Raw genomic sequence first — 17,697 nt, 5'->3', positions numbered from 1 at the left:
GTTCGTTCGTTTTTATTACAGGTGCGTTTTGATGGGCTGTCATCAATGCATTTCGCTAACATCATAAATAATAATAACTAATATGCTTAAACTACTATTTAATCTGTTATGATAATGATTAATTGGTGCATCAGTCAAGAAGCTGTTCCACTTTGTCGCCCACAAACAAGGATTACATCGTGTCAGCGAAGGAGGGATTACATCACTGTAATATTCTTCGTAAACTTCTGTTACTCGTCTACAGAATGAAAAATAAGGAGACAAAACAACATAAGCAAGCACGCAAAATATAGCTCGATGCCAATCAATTCCCTTACTTTAACCGTTAGACTCCCAAGATCTGATTGAAAATTCTTCCTTTCAGCTCCTATACTTTCACCAGTAAACATGCAAGTTCAGAAAATTTAGTGCTCTATCAGAAAAAATACTTATCAGCCGATAGATTTATCTCATCTTTTCATCTGCATGCTCGCTGGATAATGTATTTAAAAATAAGCGCTTAAAAGAAGTTACATGCTCATTACTGCAAAAATTGAAAGGATGACATATTTAATGTTTGAGCTTTACTGTCATATTGCAATTACGTATGTAATCAAAACCATAACAAAATTCTCCAACGTGATTGGTTATCACCAACCCGATTTGAGCACTGAAGGACAGTGTACGCGTCATGCTTGTAATTGGACAGTTTAATGGGACAGTTAAAGGGACAATTAACTTGACATGCCTGCGTAAGTGTACAAAGCGCGTCATGTGCGCGCGCTGTTGTCTCGCATTTCGCCGATTTAACTGTTGTTTTTAATATAAAGGTCCAGTCTCTTTCCAAAATGTTTTGATTAATTGGTAACAGGACTTCGAGTCGTCCAATTCTTTCTGGTAATGATACTCGTAATTGACAAATCGAACTCTTGCTTCGCGTTCGTCTGATTTTATTTATCACCTGTATGATTAGCGACCGTATTGAATTCCACCTAGTCCAATTACCATTATAACTGGCCTTAGACCTGGGGACTACTCTTTAATGAAAACCAGTCCATTGCGCTGAGTTTCCCCTTTTGCCCCACCTCCATTTCTCTCCCCCCCACCCCCCCCCCCCCTTGCCGGTACACTGATCCTTTAATTTCACTTGTTGGAAGGAGTCGTTGTGAGGGTTGAACGTCTCTGCGTAAAACCCGTTAACCGTTTAACTCCCAAGATCTGATTGTTAATTCTCCCCTCTACCTGCTACACATATCCTTGTAAATTAGTCATGAGAAGTTGGTGTAAGATCAAGATAACTTCTACCTGATAAGTTTGAATATTCTCATCGCCTGTTTGCTGGATAATGTAAGGATATTAAAGGGAGAAGTTTCGTGTTGATCATTTCTGAGAGTTAAGCACAATAATCCAGCCAGGGATAAAAAGTTCAACTAGTAACTTACTTTGACAAGAGTAAGAGTAAAGCTCCATTCTCATTGCGATGTGAAGAGACCATTTCATCGGGAGAACTCGAACGAAGCGAGCATAAATGACCGGGTAAAGACCGTGATACACAACTGTGTCTCTGTCAGTGTTTCCTGAGAAAACCTGAGTAGAATATTATGGGAGGTAAAATTGACGAATGTATGCATTACACAGGAGCGGTAACTCTAAACCGAGAACCTTAGTTAATGCTTTTCTACATGTTCATCAGCAATCAAAAATGAACATAGATATAAACTAACACAGTTTGATCTCACTAATTTCTACTACTCGACTTCGTCTCAGACCCACCAAAAGCAAAAAAGAAAAGCTCATATTTGAATATATGATGGACCTCGTAATAGTCCAGCTGCCTGTCAGGTGGCTGTGGTGTAGCGTTAGTGCATTGAAGTGAAGAATTCTAAGGTCTCAGGTTCTATTGCTCTATTAGGGACTCTTGATTTTCTTTCGTTGTCCCACCCTCCCAGCAAGAAGAAAAAAAAAACATTTTGTTCAAAAAGTCATTAGTATTCATACCGTTTCTGATGTGTCTCCGCTTCGACTGTAGACACTGTAAGTTTGTCCATCGTCGCCGTATTGTAGCTTGTATTTAGTAACCCACTGATCGTAATCATGTCTCCCTTGCGTCGCTATGCCTATTACCCTTGTGACATGCTGAAGATCTACTTGCAGCCATGGTTTGGTGTCTAGCAGACGAGCTGCCCAGCCAGCAGATACATGCGCCAACGGGTCTCCCTTGAAATGTAACCTTGCATTTTGCGAGCCATGATTATAATTATTCATGGACGATGCAGTGATCTGCGGGTCAGTAATAACTCCATTTTCCATACCTAAGGGAACTGGGCCTTTTGGTGATTCCACACATGTATTTTAGACAGACAAAGACAATCACACATATTGACAAGTTTACCGCTGATTGCAGATGTTTTCAACATTGAACAGAAATATAAAAATCAGTACAGTTTAAAGTTTCGACTTCTTTTCAAGGATTTAAATAAGGAAAAAATTAACAGGTAAGAACTCTCTGTATATTAAAAGTCTCTAAACTTCAAGTCATGGTGAAGGTCATCTCGTATCCTCGGACGGTATATAATACCGCGGCACCTTCGGAGTATCCAGAGGTGTTTTTGGATAGGGATTGTCTCGTAAAATCCCCAGATGTGCTTAATGCGTTGCCGTAAGCCGAAAATTGCATTTGAAATTATGAATGACTTTTAATTGGGAAAATACAGATCTTCAACGTCTTAGACAGCTTCTTATTATTTTCATCTTTTTTTTTTTTGAAGGAAGCAGATAAGGTCCAGAAATGGTTCGGGGAGGTTCATCACGATGGGACACTCATTGACGGGAGGCTTCTTGACACAAGGACAAGAGGCAGCTGAGACGAGTAACTCCTCGTGGTGTAAGTACAGGATCTTAGACATTAATTTTAAGATTATTTTTCTACTCAGCCCTACTTACATCTGTAGCTGACGACTTTAAACTCTTCCTTGAAAACTTGACAGTTATGCTGCTCAGACATGAAAATATATTTTTTTTTAATCAGGAAATCAACTAGTCATCCTTGTTAATAATCAAATAGAAACTCATCTTTAAATTTTTAGCCTAAAGCCAAAACTACAATTTTGTGTCTCAAATAAATGTTACCCTCTTTCAATCCACAAAATTATTTGAGAAGACTCAACACAATTAATCTTATAGTGCTTCGGAACACTTTGCAAGTATCATTTTTTTAAAGATACAGAAAATTTGGAAAGTAGCCTATTTTATTTTTTTAATTCAACATTCGCAGTAACGCCGCTAATCATTCTCCACTCGCATTTATAAAGAGAGACGAAAACCCGACATTGCACCATACTATAACTTGACAGGGATCAAGGGATAGACGCATTGCTGAGACAGATGATAAATGTTTACTTCTAACGTCGAAAAGATAAGTATTTACCAGACTGAGATGTCAAGAATAAAATAAAATCTCAGGTCAGAGGCTTTCGTGTTCTGATATTCCTCTAACAGAGAATTCATCAGTAAGCTAGTTCCCTTCTCGTGACAAAGAGAAGATCGTAGCTTTTCCGTCTTTTATTTAGATGTGTTCCAGTAGATAGACACATACACACTTTTTTAAGATGCCCACCTCTTGCATGGATCATTACTTAAAATAGATAAGACAAATTTTTGTTACCTTTTTGACATATAATTGAGTGTAAATAGCTTCTTCGTCATATTCCAGTTCTTTTCCTTCCTCAAGAGGGAAGACTCCTCTGTCGTTTAACTCACAGGTTCCTCTAGTTTTGGAAACTTTTCTGAAATTTGTTGAAACGCATCGAGGGTCTCTCTGACATTGCAAACCACAGGATATCAGGCTTGTAAAGTGAAATGTTTTTAGCGTAAAGCCTTTAAGTCGGCGATTATTGCGAGTTATCACAGGACATGAAAGAGACGCTTCCTTACAAAGAAATGCTTGAGATGCTACGACTTCGGACACAACTAAAACAGCACACAGAAAAAAATTCATTTCAGATTTTTTTCGGTCGATAATTCGACCTTCGGTGCGTATAGTCAACTTTGTAACAGCTTCGGGAAGATTTTAATTAATTTAAAAGGAGTCCATAGATGTTTATTTAATACATTTCTTTCCAATTATGACAATGGACGGGCTAATTGAAAGGATGCCCTGAGAGCTGAATAACAGAATAATTAATATTGTAATCGTTAAGTAAATGTTAAAGAGAAATATATTTGTCCGTGTGAAGTGTTAATTTCGTCAGCCATTTCTGTCTTAATAAACACTGAAATATATCATCTTATTCAAGGAAAGAAACCAAAAACAAAACAAAACTGTGAATTTCGCCTCCCCTTAAAATTCAAATCTAGTTTATTAGTTGTTGTTATTTAAATGTTCTGGTTAACTCGAAAGGCCTTACTGCCATTGTGAAGATAATAATTGATACCCGGTTAAAATTTCAGATCCACTTTATCAATTGTTATCATTCAAATGCTGTTGTTGTAAACTATGGAAACTTCAATGCAGTTGTTGGAATAATAATTGGTATCCGGCAGTTTCTTTATAATTTATTCAGCACTTATTGTCTTAAAAGAAAAACTCTCTACGTAGCCAACACTTATTCTCATAAATAAAACACACTTTATAGTAAACTACACATAGCCAGTTATACTTGAGTCGAGGATAAATGCGATTCTACTCCCAATCAAACTCTGCAAAAATAAGTGGCTGATCTCTCTTAACTCTCGACATCTGCCGAAAATGAAAATCTTTTGTCTCATATCGCTTTAACTTACATGTTAGCCGACTATCAGGATTCACCTTCAAATCTTTCATTCTGTAAGCTTAGCGTCCAACAGTTTGCAATGTCAAAGAAGTTAGGTTAGGTTAGCTTTCAGTGAAGTCGCCTTTGTATGCCCAAGCCGGAAACTGAACTAATTTTAAAAAGTTTATGTAAGCAATGTTGTTATTTTCAATCACAGTATGTAAGCTGTCAAGAAGTTGAACATGGCGCAGCAGTTCGTGCTGCGAACTAACACATTCAAAAGATTAGATCTATACGTAAAATATCCCAACAACATCTGCATATCAGAGAATATTGTGGTATTTCTGCAAAAGCGGATAAAAACAAAAGGATGGATAAAAATAAAACAACGATCTAGCGTCCTTAACGTTGTCGCTCTAATGGCGGTAGTATATCCGTTTAGTATAAAAAAAGCCGTCCATCCCCCTTGATCACAATGGCTGCCGGTGTATCCATCAGAACAGGTGCACTTGTACTCATTAGCAATATTCCTGCACAATCCACCCTTTAGACAAGGGTTTTCTACACAGTGGTTAATGTCTGCGCAAAATAGAAGACTGAAATGATGTCTTAGTCGGAAATTGATGTCGATTCAGAATACGAGACTCCAAAGGAGCGTTTCATTCGTTTTTACAGGTGCGTTTTAATGTGCTGCCACGGGTGCGTTTTGCTTCTATCATGAATCAGAAAGACTATTAAGCTAAAACTGTCAATAATTAACTAGCTAATCAGTCCAGCAGCTACTATTCTCGGAAACCAAAATCAACAATCACATCGTGTCAGTAACGGAGGGATTAAATCACAGTGACATTCTTTTTAAAGTGCTGTTATTCGGCTACAAAATGAAAAGTAATAAGAAAAAAAACAGTATTAATAAGAACGTACAAGATAGTTTTGGCCGTTTTTCTCAATTCTCCTGCCTTAACCGTTAGACTCTCAGGATCTAATTGAAAATTCTTCCTTTCAGCTCCTATACTTTTATTTGTAAACAGGTTCAAATAATTTGATGCTCAATCAGATACAAAACCCATCAGCTGATAGATTCATCTCATTTTCTCGCCTGCTTTAAGGTTATGTATTAAGAACCTAGGGATAAGTTTCATTTTTATCACTGCTAAAAGTTTAAGTTATGCGATGTAAAATGCGTGAACTCCTATAATCGCTAAGTGTGAGCATTAAGGTCAGTTCAGTGACTTTAAACAAGGGAACTATTCTTTAATTTAGTGTCAGTCTATTGTAGTATCCAGTGTTCTCCTTTTCAGGCGGTAACCGGTAACATTTACCGCCTGTAGTGCCTCTTATTACCGTTTAGAATTACTTGGAATTCTTGAAATTCAACAGGTAAAAGGATTGCTTTACCGGTTTGAAAATTTATTTTACCTGTCATGCTTAAAATAAGGGAGAACACTGATACAGTATCCGTATTTTATTACAATATTTATCAGTATTATTATATATCAGCACATCATCTGTACAACTTATATTTGTATGGTCTACCAAAGGAATCACTCAGGAAACTATAGCGCGTTCAAAATGCAGCAGCCAGGATTGTTACTCATACGCTTAAATGTGATCATATAACATCAGTACTTTGTAAACTCCACTGGTTGCCTATTGAAGAGCGCATTGTTTTAGGATTCTTTTATTGACATTTAAATGTTTAAACCGCTTAGCGTCAACATTCCTCTGCGATCTTATAACAAAATATGTGCCCAGACGCTATTTAAGATCAATTAATGGCCATCGTTTGGTTGACGTTGTTTACAAACTTACCAGATATGGTTCAAGATCATTTTCTGTAGCTTCGGCTAAACTATGGAACGCACTGCCGCTGGAAATCCGTTCAAGCGTCAATTTGTTGCAATTCAAGCGCAATCTTAAAACACACCTTTTTAGGAAAGCTTTTTAACCAGATATTTCACTATTGGTTCGTCAGTTAAATAGTTCTTTAGATAGGTGGGTAGGTAGTTAGTTAGTAAATTTCATTACGTGGTTTTATTATTCTTAGTTTTTATACTAATTTTGACAGCTTAGTTATTTTATTAGTTAGTTTATCGTACTCATGTTCTAGATATTTCTACGTGAGATATTTTCAAATCATTGCATAGCGCTATTGGATAGCGATAGAAATAGCATTATATAAATGAAGTATTTTTATCATATTAATCTCAGATTCGTCTGTCGCGAAAAGTTAAGGACTTTCAATATTTTCCTGTTGCGGACGAGAAGAGCCAACATGTTCACTGCCAATTTTTAATCAATGTTATTATTATTATCAATATTTTTATCATTATTATTATAATTATTAATCAATACCAGTTTCGCCCTAAGAAGTGTAATACCAGTCTCTGAACCTTAACAGCTGTACAAAGTTCCTTTATTGTGCTATTAAATTTCAACAATTCCAAAGCATAATATCTCTGGCCATCTGGGTATACACTCACACGCGATATTCATTTCCATTTTGGCAGGTTCAACTAAAACACTTGGTAAACACGTTTTAACGGCATGCCAACTCATCAGAGGTTCCTTGCCGCTCTTTTCATAATGAACACTGACTTATGTTTCCATTTCCAACGAAACAAAACCAATTACCTTGTTGAAGTAGTTAAGAGACCATGAAAAATTACATATTTTATTACAAGACACTACCTTGGTTTTCATCGAGGCCATCCAAACATAAGCTACATTTCGAACACCACACCTTTGGTCTTCGTCAGGCACTGAGGTTAATTGAACATGAGGCTCCAAAAAGAGAATATTCGTTCGTTCGTTTTCACAGGTGCGTTTTTATGTGCTGCCATTGGTGCATTTCGCTCACATCATTAATAATAATGACTAATACGTTTAAACTACTATTCAATCTGTTATTAATAACGATAATTAATTGGTGCATCAGTCAAGTAGCTGTTGCACTTTGTAGCCCACAAACAAGGATTACATCGTGTCAGCAAAGGAGGGATTACATCACAGTGATATTCTTCGTAAACTTCTGTTATTCGTCTACAAATAAGAAAATATGGAGACAAAACATCATAAGCGAGCACGCACAATATAGTTCAATGCCATTTATTTCAGTTCCCCCGCCTTAACCGTTAGACTTTCAAGATTTGATTGAAAATTCATCCTTTCAGCTATTATACGCTTACCATTAGACATAGTGCAAGTTCAGAAAATTTGGTGCTCTATCAGAAAAAGTACCTATCAGCTGATAGATTCATCTCATCTTTTCATCTGTATGCTCGCTGGATGACGTATTCTGGAAATAAACGCTAAAAAGAAGTTACATGTTCATTACTTAAAAAATTGCTCAGGGTTAGGGTTAGGTTAGGGTTAGGGCTAGAGTTTAGGGTTTAGGGTTAGGGTTGGGGATGCCATATAAAATGTTTGAGCTTCACTGCCATATTGCAATTACGTATGTAATCAAAAGAATGAAAAAATGTTTGAAGGTATTTCGTTATCACTAGCCTTATTTGATCACTTAGAGGACAGTGTACGCATCATGCTTGTAATTGGACAGTGTAATAGGACAGTTGAAGAGGATGTTATAAGAAACACGTGAAACCTGCGTAAGCGGATAGAACGCGTCGTGTACGCGCGCTATTGCCTCGCATTTCGCCAAGTTAAAAGGTGTTTTTCTTTATATTAAAGGGAGAAGTTTTATGTTGATCATTTCTTAGAGTGAAGCACAATAATCCAGCCAGTAACTTACTTTGACTAGAGTAAAGCTCCATTCTCATTCCAATGGCGCCAAACCAATCCATCGGAAGAACTCGAACGAAGTGAGCATCAATGACCGGGTTAATATCGTGATACACAACTGTGTCCCTGTCAGTGTTTCCTGAGAAAACCTGAGTAGAATATTGTGGGATGTAAAGTTGACGAAGGTATGCATTACACAGGAGCGCTAACTCTAAACCTAGAACCTTAGTTGATGCTTTTCTACATATTTATCAGCAACATAAATATAGAAATAAACTAATACAGTTTGATCTCACTAAATTCTACTAAATTCTCGTTCTTTAGCGTTTTCAAGTATCTCGACTTCACAAAAAGCAAAAAGAGAAAAGCTCATGTTTGAACATATGATGGACCTCGTAATAGCTCAGCTGAACCTCGTAATGGCTCAGCTGCCCGTAAAGTCGCTGTGGCGTAGCGTTAGGGCATTGAAGCGCAGAATTCGAATCTCTGAGGTTCTATTACTTATGGGAACTCTTAATTGTTTTTCGATTTCCCACCCTCGCAGCAAGAAAAAAAAACATCTCGTTCAGAAAGTCATTCGTATTCATACCGTGTCTGATGTGTCACCGTTTCGCCGGTGGACACTGTAAGTTTGTCCATCATCGCCATATTGTAGCTTGTATTTAGTAATCCACTGATCGAAATCATGTCTCCCCTGCGTCGCTATGCCTATTACCCTAGTGGTTTGCTGAAGATCCACTTGCAGCCACTGGTTGGTGTTTCGCACACCAGCTCGCCAGCCAGCAGGTACAAACGCCAACGGAGCTTTGGCCCCCTTGAAATGTAACCAAGCATTTTGTGGGACATGTTTATTACTGAACACGGACGATGCACTGATCTGCGAGTCAGTAATAACTCCACTTTCCATACCTAGGGGAACTGGGCCTTTTAGTGATTTTTCACCTGTATTTTGGACAGAGAAACACAATCACACGTATTGTGAAGTTTATCATTGATGACTGCAGATATTTTCAACGTTTGAAAAGAAAAATCAAAATCATTGTAGTTTAAAGTTTCGATTTCGTCTTAGGATCCAAATTAGAAAAAAATTAACAGAGCATCCAGAGGTTTTTGCATAGGGATTGCCCTGTACAATCCCAAGATGTGTTTAAGGTTAGCTCGTTCAAGTTTCGCAATGCGTTGTCGTAGGGACAGACTGCATTTGAAATTATGAATGAGTTTTAATTGGGAAAATACAAATCTTCAACGTCTTAGAGAGCTTCTTATTTTCTTCATCTTTTTGTTTTGTTCAGGAATGACCCTCACAGTATTTTCCCGCGCAATATTTTTTCTTTTAAACCACACTCGAGGACTTTGAAGGTAGCAGATATACGAGGTCCAGAAATGGTTCGGGGAGGTTCATGACGATGGTCTGGACGAGAAGTCCCTGCACTACCAGGAGCTACTGAGCAAATTCAATTCTGGTGATCTGTGTAGTGTATAGTATCAGGTGCTAAGACATGATGAAAACAGTTTTTAAGGCAATCTAGTTTGAAACGATGCCAAACGATGATCTTTTTCAAATGAGAAATACTGAACGTAACCTACGAGGATCAAGGAAACTTGTTATCTCATACGTTAACAAAAACTCTTATGGTCTTCATTCCTTCAGATACACTTCTGCAAACATATTGAACAAACTAAAAGAGGACCTAAGATCATTGGCGTCCTTGAATGAGTTTAGAACTAAAATATGCCAAATTTCTTTTGAACATCAATGCATTTGTTACTTATAGTGGTTAATGTACTGTATATAATATACGATTTTAATTTTAATTATTTATTTTCTGTTTTTCTTTTTCTTTTTCTCGGAGAAATTAGCTATACAGCTACTCTTGTAAATCCGAGGTGAAATAAAGAAGATGAGGGAGACTCCGCAAGTATTGACGGGAAGCCTCTTGACACAAAGGCAAGAGGCGGCTGAGACTAGTAACTCCTCAGTGATGTAAGTGCAGGATCTTAGACATTAATTTTGAGAATATTTTTCTACTCAGCCCTACTTACATTTGCGGCTGACGACTTTAAACTCTTCCTTGAAAACCTGACAGTTGTGCTGCTCAGATATAAGAATATATATTTTTTTAAAGGAAATTAATTAGTCATCTTGGTTAATCATCAAATAGAGACCCATCGTTAAATTAGCACAAAGCTGAAAATTTCAGTTCTGTGTCTCAAATCATGAATGTTACCTTCTTTCAGTCCACAAAATTATTTTAAGAATACCCAACTTAACTAACTCTAACTGCACTGTTCTTGGGAGGACTTTGCAAGTGCCACTTATCCAAAGATACTGAAAATTTAGAAAGTTGGCAATTTTTTTATTTGTCAATATTCGTGGTAACGCCGCGAACCATTCTCCGCTCGCGTTTATCAATAGACTAATGAAAATTCGACATTGCACCATAGCATAAATTGAAAAGGATCAAAGGATAGGCACATTACTAAGACAGATAAGACAGATGGTAAATTTGTACTTCTAACGTCGAAAAAATAATCATTTTATCAGAAAGATGTCACGAATTAAATGAAATCTCAGGTGATCGTAGCTTTTTCGTCTTTTATTTAGGTGCGTTCCGGTGAATAGACACATACAAACTTTTTGAGATGCCCACTTCTTGTGTGGATCATTACTTAAAATAGATAAGACAAATTTTTGTTACCTTTTTTACATATAATTGAGTGTAAATAGCTTCTTCGTCATATTCCAGTTCTTTTCCTTCCTCAAGAGGGAAGACTCCTCTGTCGTTTAACTCACAGGTTCCTCTAGTTTTGGAAACTTTTCTGAAATTTGTTGAAACGCATCGAGGGTCTCTCTGACATTGCAAACCACAGGATATCAGGCTTGTAAAGTGAAATGTTTTTAGCGTAAAGCCTTTAAGTCGGCGATTATTGCGAGTTATCACAGGACATGAAAGAGACGCTTCCTTACAAAGAAATGCTTGAGATGCTACGACTTCGGACATTAATAACACAACTAAAACAGCACACAAAAAAAAATTCATTTCGGTTTTTTTTGGTCAAGACTTTGCCTTCGGTGCGTATAGTCAACTTTGTAACAGCTTCGGGAAGATTTTAATTAATTTAAAAGGAGTTCGTAGATGTTTATTTAATATTCTTCTTTTCAAATATATTTCTTTTCTGTCCAGTTATAATCAAATGGACGGGCTAATTGAAAGAATGCTCTGAGCGCTGAATAACAGAATAATCAATTTTATAATCGTTCATTAAATGTTAAAGAGACTTCTTTGTCTGTGCCAAGTGTTAATTACGTCAGCCATTTCTGTATGAATAAACATTGAAATATACCATCTTATTCAAGGAACAAAAAAAAATCTGTGAATTTCGCCTCCCCTTTAAATTCAAATCTAGTTTATCAGTTGTCGTTATTTAAATTTCTGGTCAACTCTAGAGGCCTTATTGCCGTTGTGAAGTTAACAATTGATACTCAGCTAAAATTTCAGACCCACTTTATCAATTGTTATCATTAGAATGCTGTTGTGAACTATAGAAGCTTCAATGCAGTTGTTGAAATGGTAATTGGTATCCGGCAGTTTCTTTGTAATTTATTCAGCACTTATTGTCCTAAAAGAAAAACTTTCTTTGTAACCAACACTTATTCTCATAAATAAAGGATTCACCTTCAAATATTTTATTCTATAAGCTTGGGGTCCTGCGGTCTGCAATTTTAAAGAAGTTAAATTAGGTTAGCTTCCAGTGAAGTTTGTTTTTGTGACACATTGGTATTCAAGATAAGTATACAAACGCTAAGAATTGGCATTGCATGTGATAAAGAAATTTTCGAAGGGAGCATTGAGTAGGGAAAATTTGAAGTATACCGAAGCCGGACTCTGAACGAATTTTAAATAGCTTATGTTAACAATAGTGTTATTTTCTTTCAGAGTATATAAGAGGGTCCCTAATAAGTTTCTCAGGATCTGGGAATGGGCTTTTTTAAAGGCTGGAATCCGCGAATTTTGAGTAAGAGGGAAGCGAGATGCTGGATTGCTATAGTGAATGGGAAGCGGGAATCGGTGATTTTGAGGAGCAGGATTCGGGAAATAATCACTTCAAACGAACCGAGAACTACTATTGCGCGGGAACTACTATTGCGCGGGAACGAAAATTCTAAGAGAAGCGAAGTTGCCAGTTTACCAAAAAATCCTCAGTGGTTCACAGAGTAACTTGGCATCTAAGACTGCTGCGTCTAACGGACTTGAAACCCTCCAGCAAGTCTCAGAATTATACCGATATGACACTCGTTACTATTGAGTTGTTTGACATTAGACGAGGCACATATTTGCTCGGTTGTGCATCACAAAGATAAATTTTTCACTGTGTTAGATTACGCAAGAAACTTTGGAAATGCAGCAAAAGAAGGTTTAAAGAGGCGAACCAATTGGGCGGCGTACTATTTTACAAATCTAAATTCTTGGTATCCTCTATCCGAGCGTGCCATGATCCTGTCAGTAGTTTAACCGTTACCACCTGCACTAATGGCACCGCAGGGCATACAGAAGATGTGCGGACTGGGCATAAACATTTGTTGCAGCAGCAAAAGTAAACATCGTTTTGCCGTGCGTCAGCGCTCTGTCAGATAGGAAACACCGATGGCAAGAGGTTGAACTGCCCAGTTGTACCTCTATCAGAGAGAAATTTAGCAGGGCGGGCGGGTCAGCCTCGAACACTCTGATTTCGAGGAGCAGTGAGAAACAAGAAGAAGAGGAAGACGGAATATTAAAGTACAATTCCACGTGTGATGATGAAGATATTCCATCTTTGGAATGAGAGGCTAATTCTCTCCTCGGAAGAGGTTCCCGCTTCGGAAGAAGTATTCGCTTCAACAGCAGAGTTGTATTCAGTTAATTTTTCTTTATTTACATTGTTATGAAACAATGGGATTGCTGTCACCTTCTGTCTTTCATGCACTTGTTGACATTGCTATTCGTTTCTTTGATACTTACCTATCTTTACTGATCCGTTTTTGGTGCGTGATCGAAGTTAAACGGAAGGAAGTCGTTACCGTGACTAGCCTTGAATGAACGATATCATCATTTTGGTGAAAAGAGAGAAACTTACGTCCGACGGTGACCATAGACCTCAATGGATCAAAGCTGGTTTAGAAAGCCATAACCCAACGATGGGCCCCGCTTACTTCTAGAGAATGGACCAAGACAAAATTGTATGATCAAGATCAGGATTGGCCGATATAAACCGTCGGGAGAACGGGATTGAGAGTTAATTTTAGTCGGGATCGTGGGATTGAACAATCTTTTTGGGGACCCTCATTAAAGCTGTCAAGAAGTTGAAACAAGGCACGGCAGTTCATGCTGAGAACTAACACACTGACCTATACGTAAAATACAAATAACATCTGCATATCAGAGAGCATTGTGGTATTTCTGCAAAAGCACCCGCTATTTCACGAGGATGGATAAAAACAAAATAAACATCTAGTGTCCTTAACGTCGTCGCTCTTGTGGTGGTAGCATACCCGCTTAGTATTAAAAAGCCGTCCACCTCCCTCGATCACCATGGCTGCCGGTGCATCTATCGCAACAGGTGCACTTGTACTCATTAGCAATATTCCTGCACAATCCACCATTTAGACAAGGATTTTTTACACAGTAGTTAATGTCTGCGCAAAATAGAAGACTGAAATGATGTCTTCGTTGGAAATTGATGTCAATTCAGAACACGAGACTCTAAAAGAGCATGTTCGTTCGTTTTTACAGGTGCGTTTTAATGTGGTGCCACTGTTACGGCGTTTCGCTTTTGCATCATTAATTATATCGACTATTAAGCTAAAACTGTCGATAATTAACAACTAGTCAGTCAAGCTGCAGTTGTACTTGTTGTATCAAAATCAACGATCACATCGTGTTAGCAAAGGAGGGATTGAATCACGTTGAAACTCATTTAAGTGCCGTTATTCGGCCACAAAATAAAAATTAATAAGGAAAAAACTCCCATTTAATCTGTTATTAATATCGATAATTAATTGGTGGATCAGTCAAGTAGCTTTTGCACTTTGTAGCCCACCAACAAGGATTACATCGTGTCAGCAAAGGAGGGATTGCATCACAGTGATATTCTTCGTAAACTTCTGTTATTATTCTACAAAATGAAAAATAAGGAGACAAAACAACATAAGTAAGCACGTACAATATAGTTCAATGCCATTTATTTCAATTGCCCTGCCTTAACTGTTGGACTCCCAAGATCTGATTGAAAATTCTTCCCTTTAGCTCCTATACTTTTACCAGTAAACATGCAAACTCAGAAAATTTGGTGCTCTATCAGAAAAAAACCTATCAGCTGATAAATCCATCTCATCTTTTCATCTGCATGCTAACTGGATAATGTATTTCAAAATAAGAGCTAAAAAAAAGTTACATGTTCATTACTGCAAAATCGAAAGGATGCGATATAAAATGTTTGAGCTTTATTGCCATATTGCAATTACATATGTAATCAAAACTATAACAAAATTCTCGAACGTGATTGGTTATCACCAGCCCCAGTAGAGCACTAATAGGACAGTGTACGCGTCATGTATGTAATTGGACAGTGTAATAGGACAGGTATAGGGACAATTAACACGTCATACCTGCGTAAGTGGACAGAACGCGTCATGTGCGTGATGTTTCGCCGATTTAACTCTTGTTTTTTTAATTTTATGAAGACGTATAACCGATTTCCAGTCTCTTTCTTAAATGTTTGCATAGTTTTGATTAATTGGTGGCAAAACCTCGAATCGTCCAATTCTCTCTGGTAATCATACTCGTAATTAACAAATCTCCCCTTTAGCTGCTACACATATCCTTGTAAATTAGTTAGAAGAATTTGATATAGGACCAAGATGACAACTTCTACCTGCTAAGTTTGAATATTCTTATAACCTGTTTGCTGGGTAAGGTAAGGACATTATAGGGAGAAAATCCATGTTGATCATTTCTGAAAGTCAAGCACAATAATCCAGCCAGGGATAAACAGATTAACCAGTAACTTACCTTGACAAGAGTAAAGCTCCATTCTCATCCCGATAAAATCAAACCATTCCATCGGAAGAACTCGAACGAAGCGAGCATCAATGACCGGGTTAAGATCGTGATACACAACTGTGTCCCTATCAGTGTTTCCTGGGAAAACCTGAGTAGAGTATTGTGGGATGTAGAATTGATGCATTATACAGAAGCAGTAGGTCTAAACCTAGAACCTTAGTTGATGCTTTTCTACATGTTTACCAGCCATCAAATATAAACATAGATATAAAGTAATACAGTTTGATCTCACTAATTTTTTACTACTCGTTCTCTAGCGTTCTCAAGTATCTCTACCTCGTCTCAGACCCACCAAAAGCAAAAAAAAGAAAAGTACATATTTGAACATATGATGGACCTCGTAATAGCTCAGTTGTCTGTAAGGTCACTGCGGCGAAGCGTTAGTGTATTGGAGCGAAGAATTCGAAGGTCTGGGGTTCTATCGCTCTTGGGGACTAATTGTTTTTCGTTGTCCCACCCTCCAGCAAGAAAGAAAAAAACAACTTGTTCAAAAAGTCTTTCGTATTCATACCGTGTCTGATGTGTCTACGTTTCGCTTGTAAATCCTGAAAGTTTGTCCATCATCGCCATATTGTAGCTTGTATTTAGTAACCCACTGATCCCAATCATGTCTCCCCTGTGTCGCTATGCCTATTACCCTTGTGGTTTGCTGAAGATCCACTTGCAGCCATTGGTTAGTGTTTTTCACGCTAGGTACCCAACCAGCATATCTGACCGGGTTTTCGGATCCTTTGAAATGTAGTCTAACATTCGGTGGGGCATGTCTATCATTAAACACGGAGGAAGCGGTGATCTGTGAGTCAAAAATAGCACCGCTTTCCATGCCGAGGGAAACTGGGGTTTTTGGTGATTCCGCACCTGAAATTGAGACAGAGAAATACAATCACACAGTTATTGATTTGTTCATCATGGGATAAAGGAGGACTTATATTTTTCATTATTCTCATCACCTGTCTGATTGATATTGTATGGTTATTATAAGGAGAAATTCTGTCTTGGTCACTCGTGGGAATTAAAGGCTTGATATCCACTTTGATTCAGAAGTGACCTAAGCAACAATTTCCTCGGCAATTTTTTTTGACAGCATTCGTGGACTTTCAAGGAAACTATAAGAATCGCAGTGTTTCAAGAAGGTTCGGGAATGTTTGCGAAGGTTCGCGAGGACGGCAGTCTCCGCACCTATTGGCGGATAAACAAGAAGCAGCCAGGACAAGAAACTCATTATAATTTAAACACGAGGTCGTTGACATTAATCTCAAGAATACCTTTCAAACCAACACTACTTACATTTGCATTTGACGACTTTTAAATCTTCCTTGGATGCCTGACAGTAGTGCTGAAAACATAAAACATCATTTTATCGGGAAATCAACTAGTCTTCCGGGTTCATCACCGTATGGAGACTGCACAAGTGAGCTTATTAAAGGCCAAACGATAAAAACATTCAAAGAAAAATATGAGAGATAGAAATTTTTCACATCTGTCGTCGATATATGAAAATTTTATGAGAAAGATACCACGAATGAAAGACAAATATCTCGTGGAATCAGTAACACCTTTTTCTTCGTCTTTTATCGAGACTTTTTTGGTTACCTTCGTGTCGTAAAATTGGGTGTAAATTGCTTCTTCGTCGTATTCCAATTCGTTTCCTTTCTCAGTAAGGAGAACTCCTCTGTCGTTTAACTCACAGGTTCCCTCTCTTTTGAAAACTTTTCTGAAATTTGTTGAAAGACATCGAGGGTCTCTCTGACATAGCAAACCACAAGATATCAGGCTTGCAAGGTGAAATGTTTTGAACGTGAAGCCTTTCAGTCGGCGATGATTGCGAGTTATCACAGGACAAGAAAGAGACGCTTCCTTGCAAAGAATTGCCTGACATACTTCGATTTCAGGTATTAATAACCCAACTACAACACCACACAGAAAAAAATTCATTTCATTTTTTTTTGGTCGAGACTTTGCCTTCGGTGTATACACGCAGCTTTGTAAAAGCTTCGAAAATATTTCAAATAATTTATAAGGAGTTCAGGGACGTTTTTTTTAATATTTTTCTTTCCAATCATAGTCAAGTGGAAAGGATGCTCTGAGAGCTGAATAAAAGAATAATAAATATTGTAATCGTTCAT

General features: G+C 37.6%; 4 protein-coding genes across 6 annotated transcripts in view; all 4 read right to left on the bottom strand.

Annotated features, from left to right (window-relative positions):
- Nucleotides 1-4,018, bottom strand: LOC113669333 (retinoschisin). The gene is made up of 5 exons (XM_089199031.1): nucleotides 3,644-4,018; nucleotides 2,923-2,971; nucleotides 1,978-2,306; nucleotides 1,422-1,566; nucleotides 1-238 (listed from the first exon to the last, which is right to left on the bottom strand). The coding sequence occupies exons 1-5, from the start codon at nucleotides 3,974-3,976 to the stop codon at nucleotides 231-233; spliced, it is 864 nt and encodes a 287-aa protein (XP_089055157.1). The 5' UTR covers nucleotides 3,977-4,018; the 3' UTR covers nucleotides 1-230.
- A 1,988-nt stretch (nucleotides 4,019-6,006) lies between these two features.
- On the bottom strand, nucleotides 6,007-11,568 carry LOC149048253 (adipocyte enhancer-binding protein 1-like). 3 transcript variants are annotated; one of them, XM_089199030.1, is made up of 6 exons: nucleotides 11,171-11,568; nucleotides 10,515-10,563; nucleotides 9,061-9,413; nucleotides 8,482-8,620; nucleotides 7,971-8,028; nucleotides 6,007-7,772 (listed from the first exon to the last, which is right to left on the bottom strand). In XM_089199030.1, exons 1-5 carry the CDS (start codon nucleotides 11,510-11,512, stop codon nucleotides 8,000-8,002), a joined length of 912 nt encoding a protein of 303 aa, XP_089055156.1. In that variant the 5' UTR covers nucleotides 11,513-11,568; the 3' UTR covers nucleotides 6,007-7,772; nucleotides 7,971-7,999. The 3 variants fall into 3 exon arrangements, 2 of the variants coding, with proteins under 2 accessions (XP_089055156.1, XP_089055155.1); XR_016184611.1 differs by having other exon boundaries at nucleotides 7,693-7,772; nucleotides 7,971-8,620; nucleotides 11,171-11,554; XM_089199029.1 differs by lacking the exon at nucleotides 6,007-7,772 and having other exon boundaries at nucleotides 7,803-8,620; nucleotides 11,171-11,554.
- Nucleotides 7,639-17,697, bottom strand: part of LOC149048248 (retinoschisin-like) — a 68,002-nt gene continuing 57,943 nt past the window's right edge. The window contains exon 5 of the mRNA XM_089199026.1: nucleotides 7,639-7,772. Coding sequence (XP_089055152.1) covers nucleotides 7,765-7,772 — 8 coding nt within the window. The 3' untranslated portion in view covers nucleotides 7,639-7,764. The remainder of the gene's footprint in view (nucleotides 7,773-17,697) is intronic.
- Nucleotides 14,235-17,695, bottom strand: LOC149048252 (EGF-like repeat and discoidin I-like domain-containing protein 3). The gene is made up of 5 exons (XM_089199034.1): nucleotides 17,165-17,695; nucleotides 16,859-16,907; nucleotides 16,083-16,429; nucleotides 15,521-15,659; nucleotides 14,235-14,624 (listed from the first exon to the last, which is right to left on the bottom strand). Exons 1-5 carry the CDS (start codon nucleotides 17,504-17,506, stop codon nucleotides 14,620-14,622), a joined length of 882 nt encoding a protein of 293 aa, XP_089055160.1. The 5' UTR covers nucleotides 17,507-17,695; the 3' UTR covers nucleotides 14,235-14,619.

Source organism: Pocillopora damicornis, chromosome 3, assembly GCF_964200805.1.
Source record: "Pocillopora damicornis chromosome 3, jaPocDami1.2, whole genome shotgun sequence".
Classification (NCBI taxonomy): domain Eukaryota; kingdom Metazoa; phylum Cnidaria; class Anthozoa; order Scleractinia; family Pocilloporidae; genus Pocillopora; species Pocillopora damicornis.
The sequence above is the reverse complement of the archived record's forward strand: the minus strand, read 5'-3'. Positions and strand labels throughout refer to the sequence as shown.

Bases quoted from the DNA above. Each gene is read 5' to 3' on its own strand.
- LOC113669333 (XM_089199031.1), bottom strand. From the start codon at position 3,976: ATGAATTTTTTTCTGTGTGCTGTTTTAGTTGTGTCCGAAGTCGTAGCA. The intron at 2,972-3,643 runs GTAACAAAAATT...ATGTCTGAGCAG, and splicing joins CTCAATTATATGTCAAAAAG to CATAACTGTCAAGTTTTCAA. The intron at 2,307-2,922 runs GTAAGTAGGGCT...AATCACCAAAAG, and splicing joins TAAAGTCGTCAGCTACAGAT to GCCCAGTTCCCTTAGGTATG.
- LOC149048253 (XM_089199029.1), bottom strand. From the start codon at position 11,512: ATGAATTTTTTTTTGTGTGCTGTTTTAGTTGTGTTATTAATGTCCGAA. The intron at 10,564-11,170 runs GTAACAAAAATT...ATATCTGAGCAG, and splicing joins CTCAATTATATGTAAAAAAG to CACAACTGTCAGGTTTTCAA. The intron at 8,621-9,060 runs GTATGAATACGA...TATTCTACTCAG, and splicing joins ACGGTGACACATCAGACACG to GTTTTCTCAGGAAACACTGA.
- LOC149048252 (XM_089199034.1), bottom strand. From the start codon at position 17,506: ATGAATTTTTTTCTGTGTGGTGTTGTAGTTGGGTTATTAATACCTGAA. The intron at 16,430-16,858 runs GTAAGTAGTGTT...TCTCAATTTCAG, and splicing joins AAAAGTCGTCAAATGCAAAT to GTGCGGAATCACCAAAAACC. The intron at 15,660-16,082 runs GTATGAATACGA...TACTCTACTCAG, and splicing joins ACGTAGACACATCAGACACG to GTTTTCCCAGGAAACACTGA.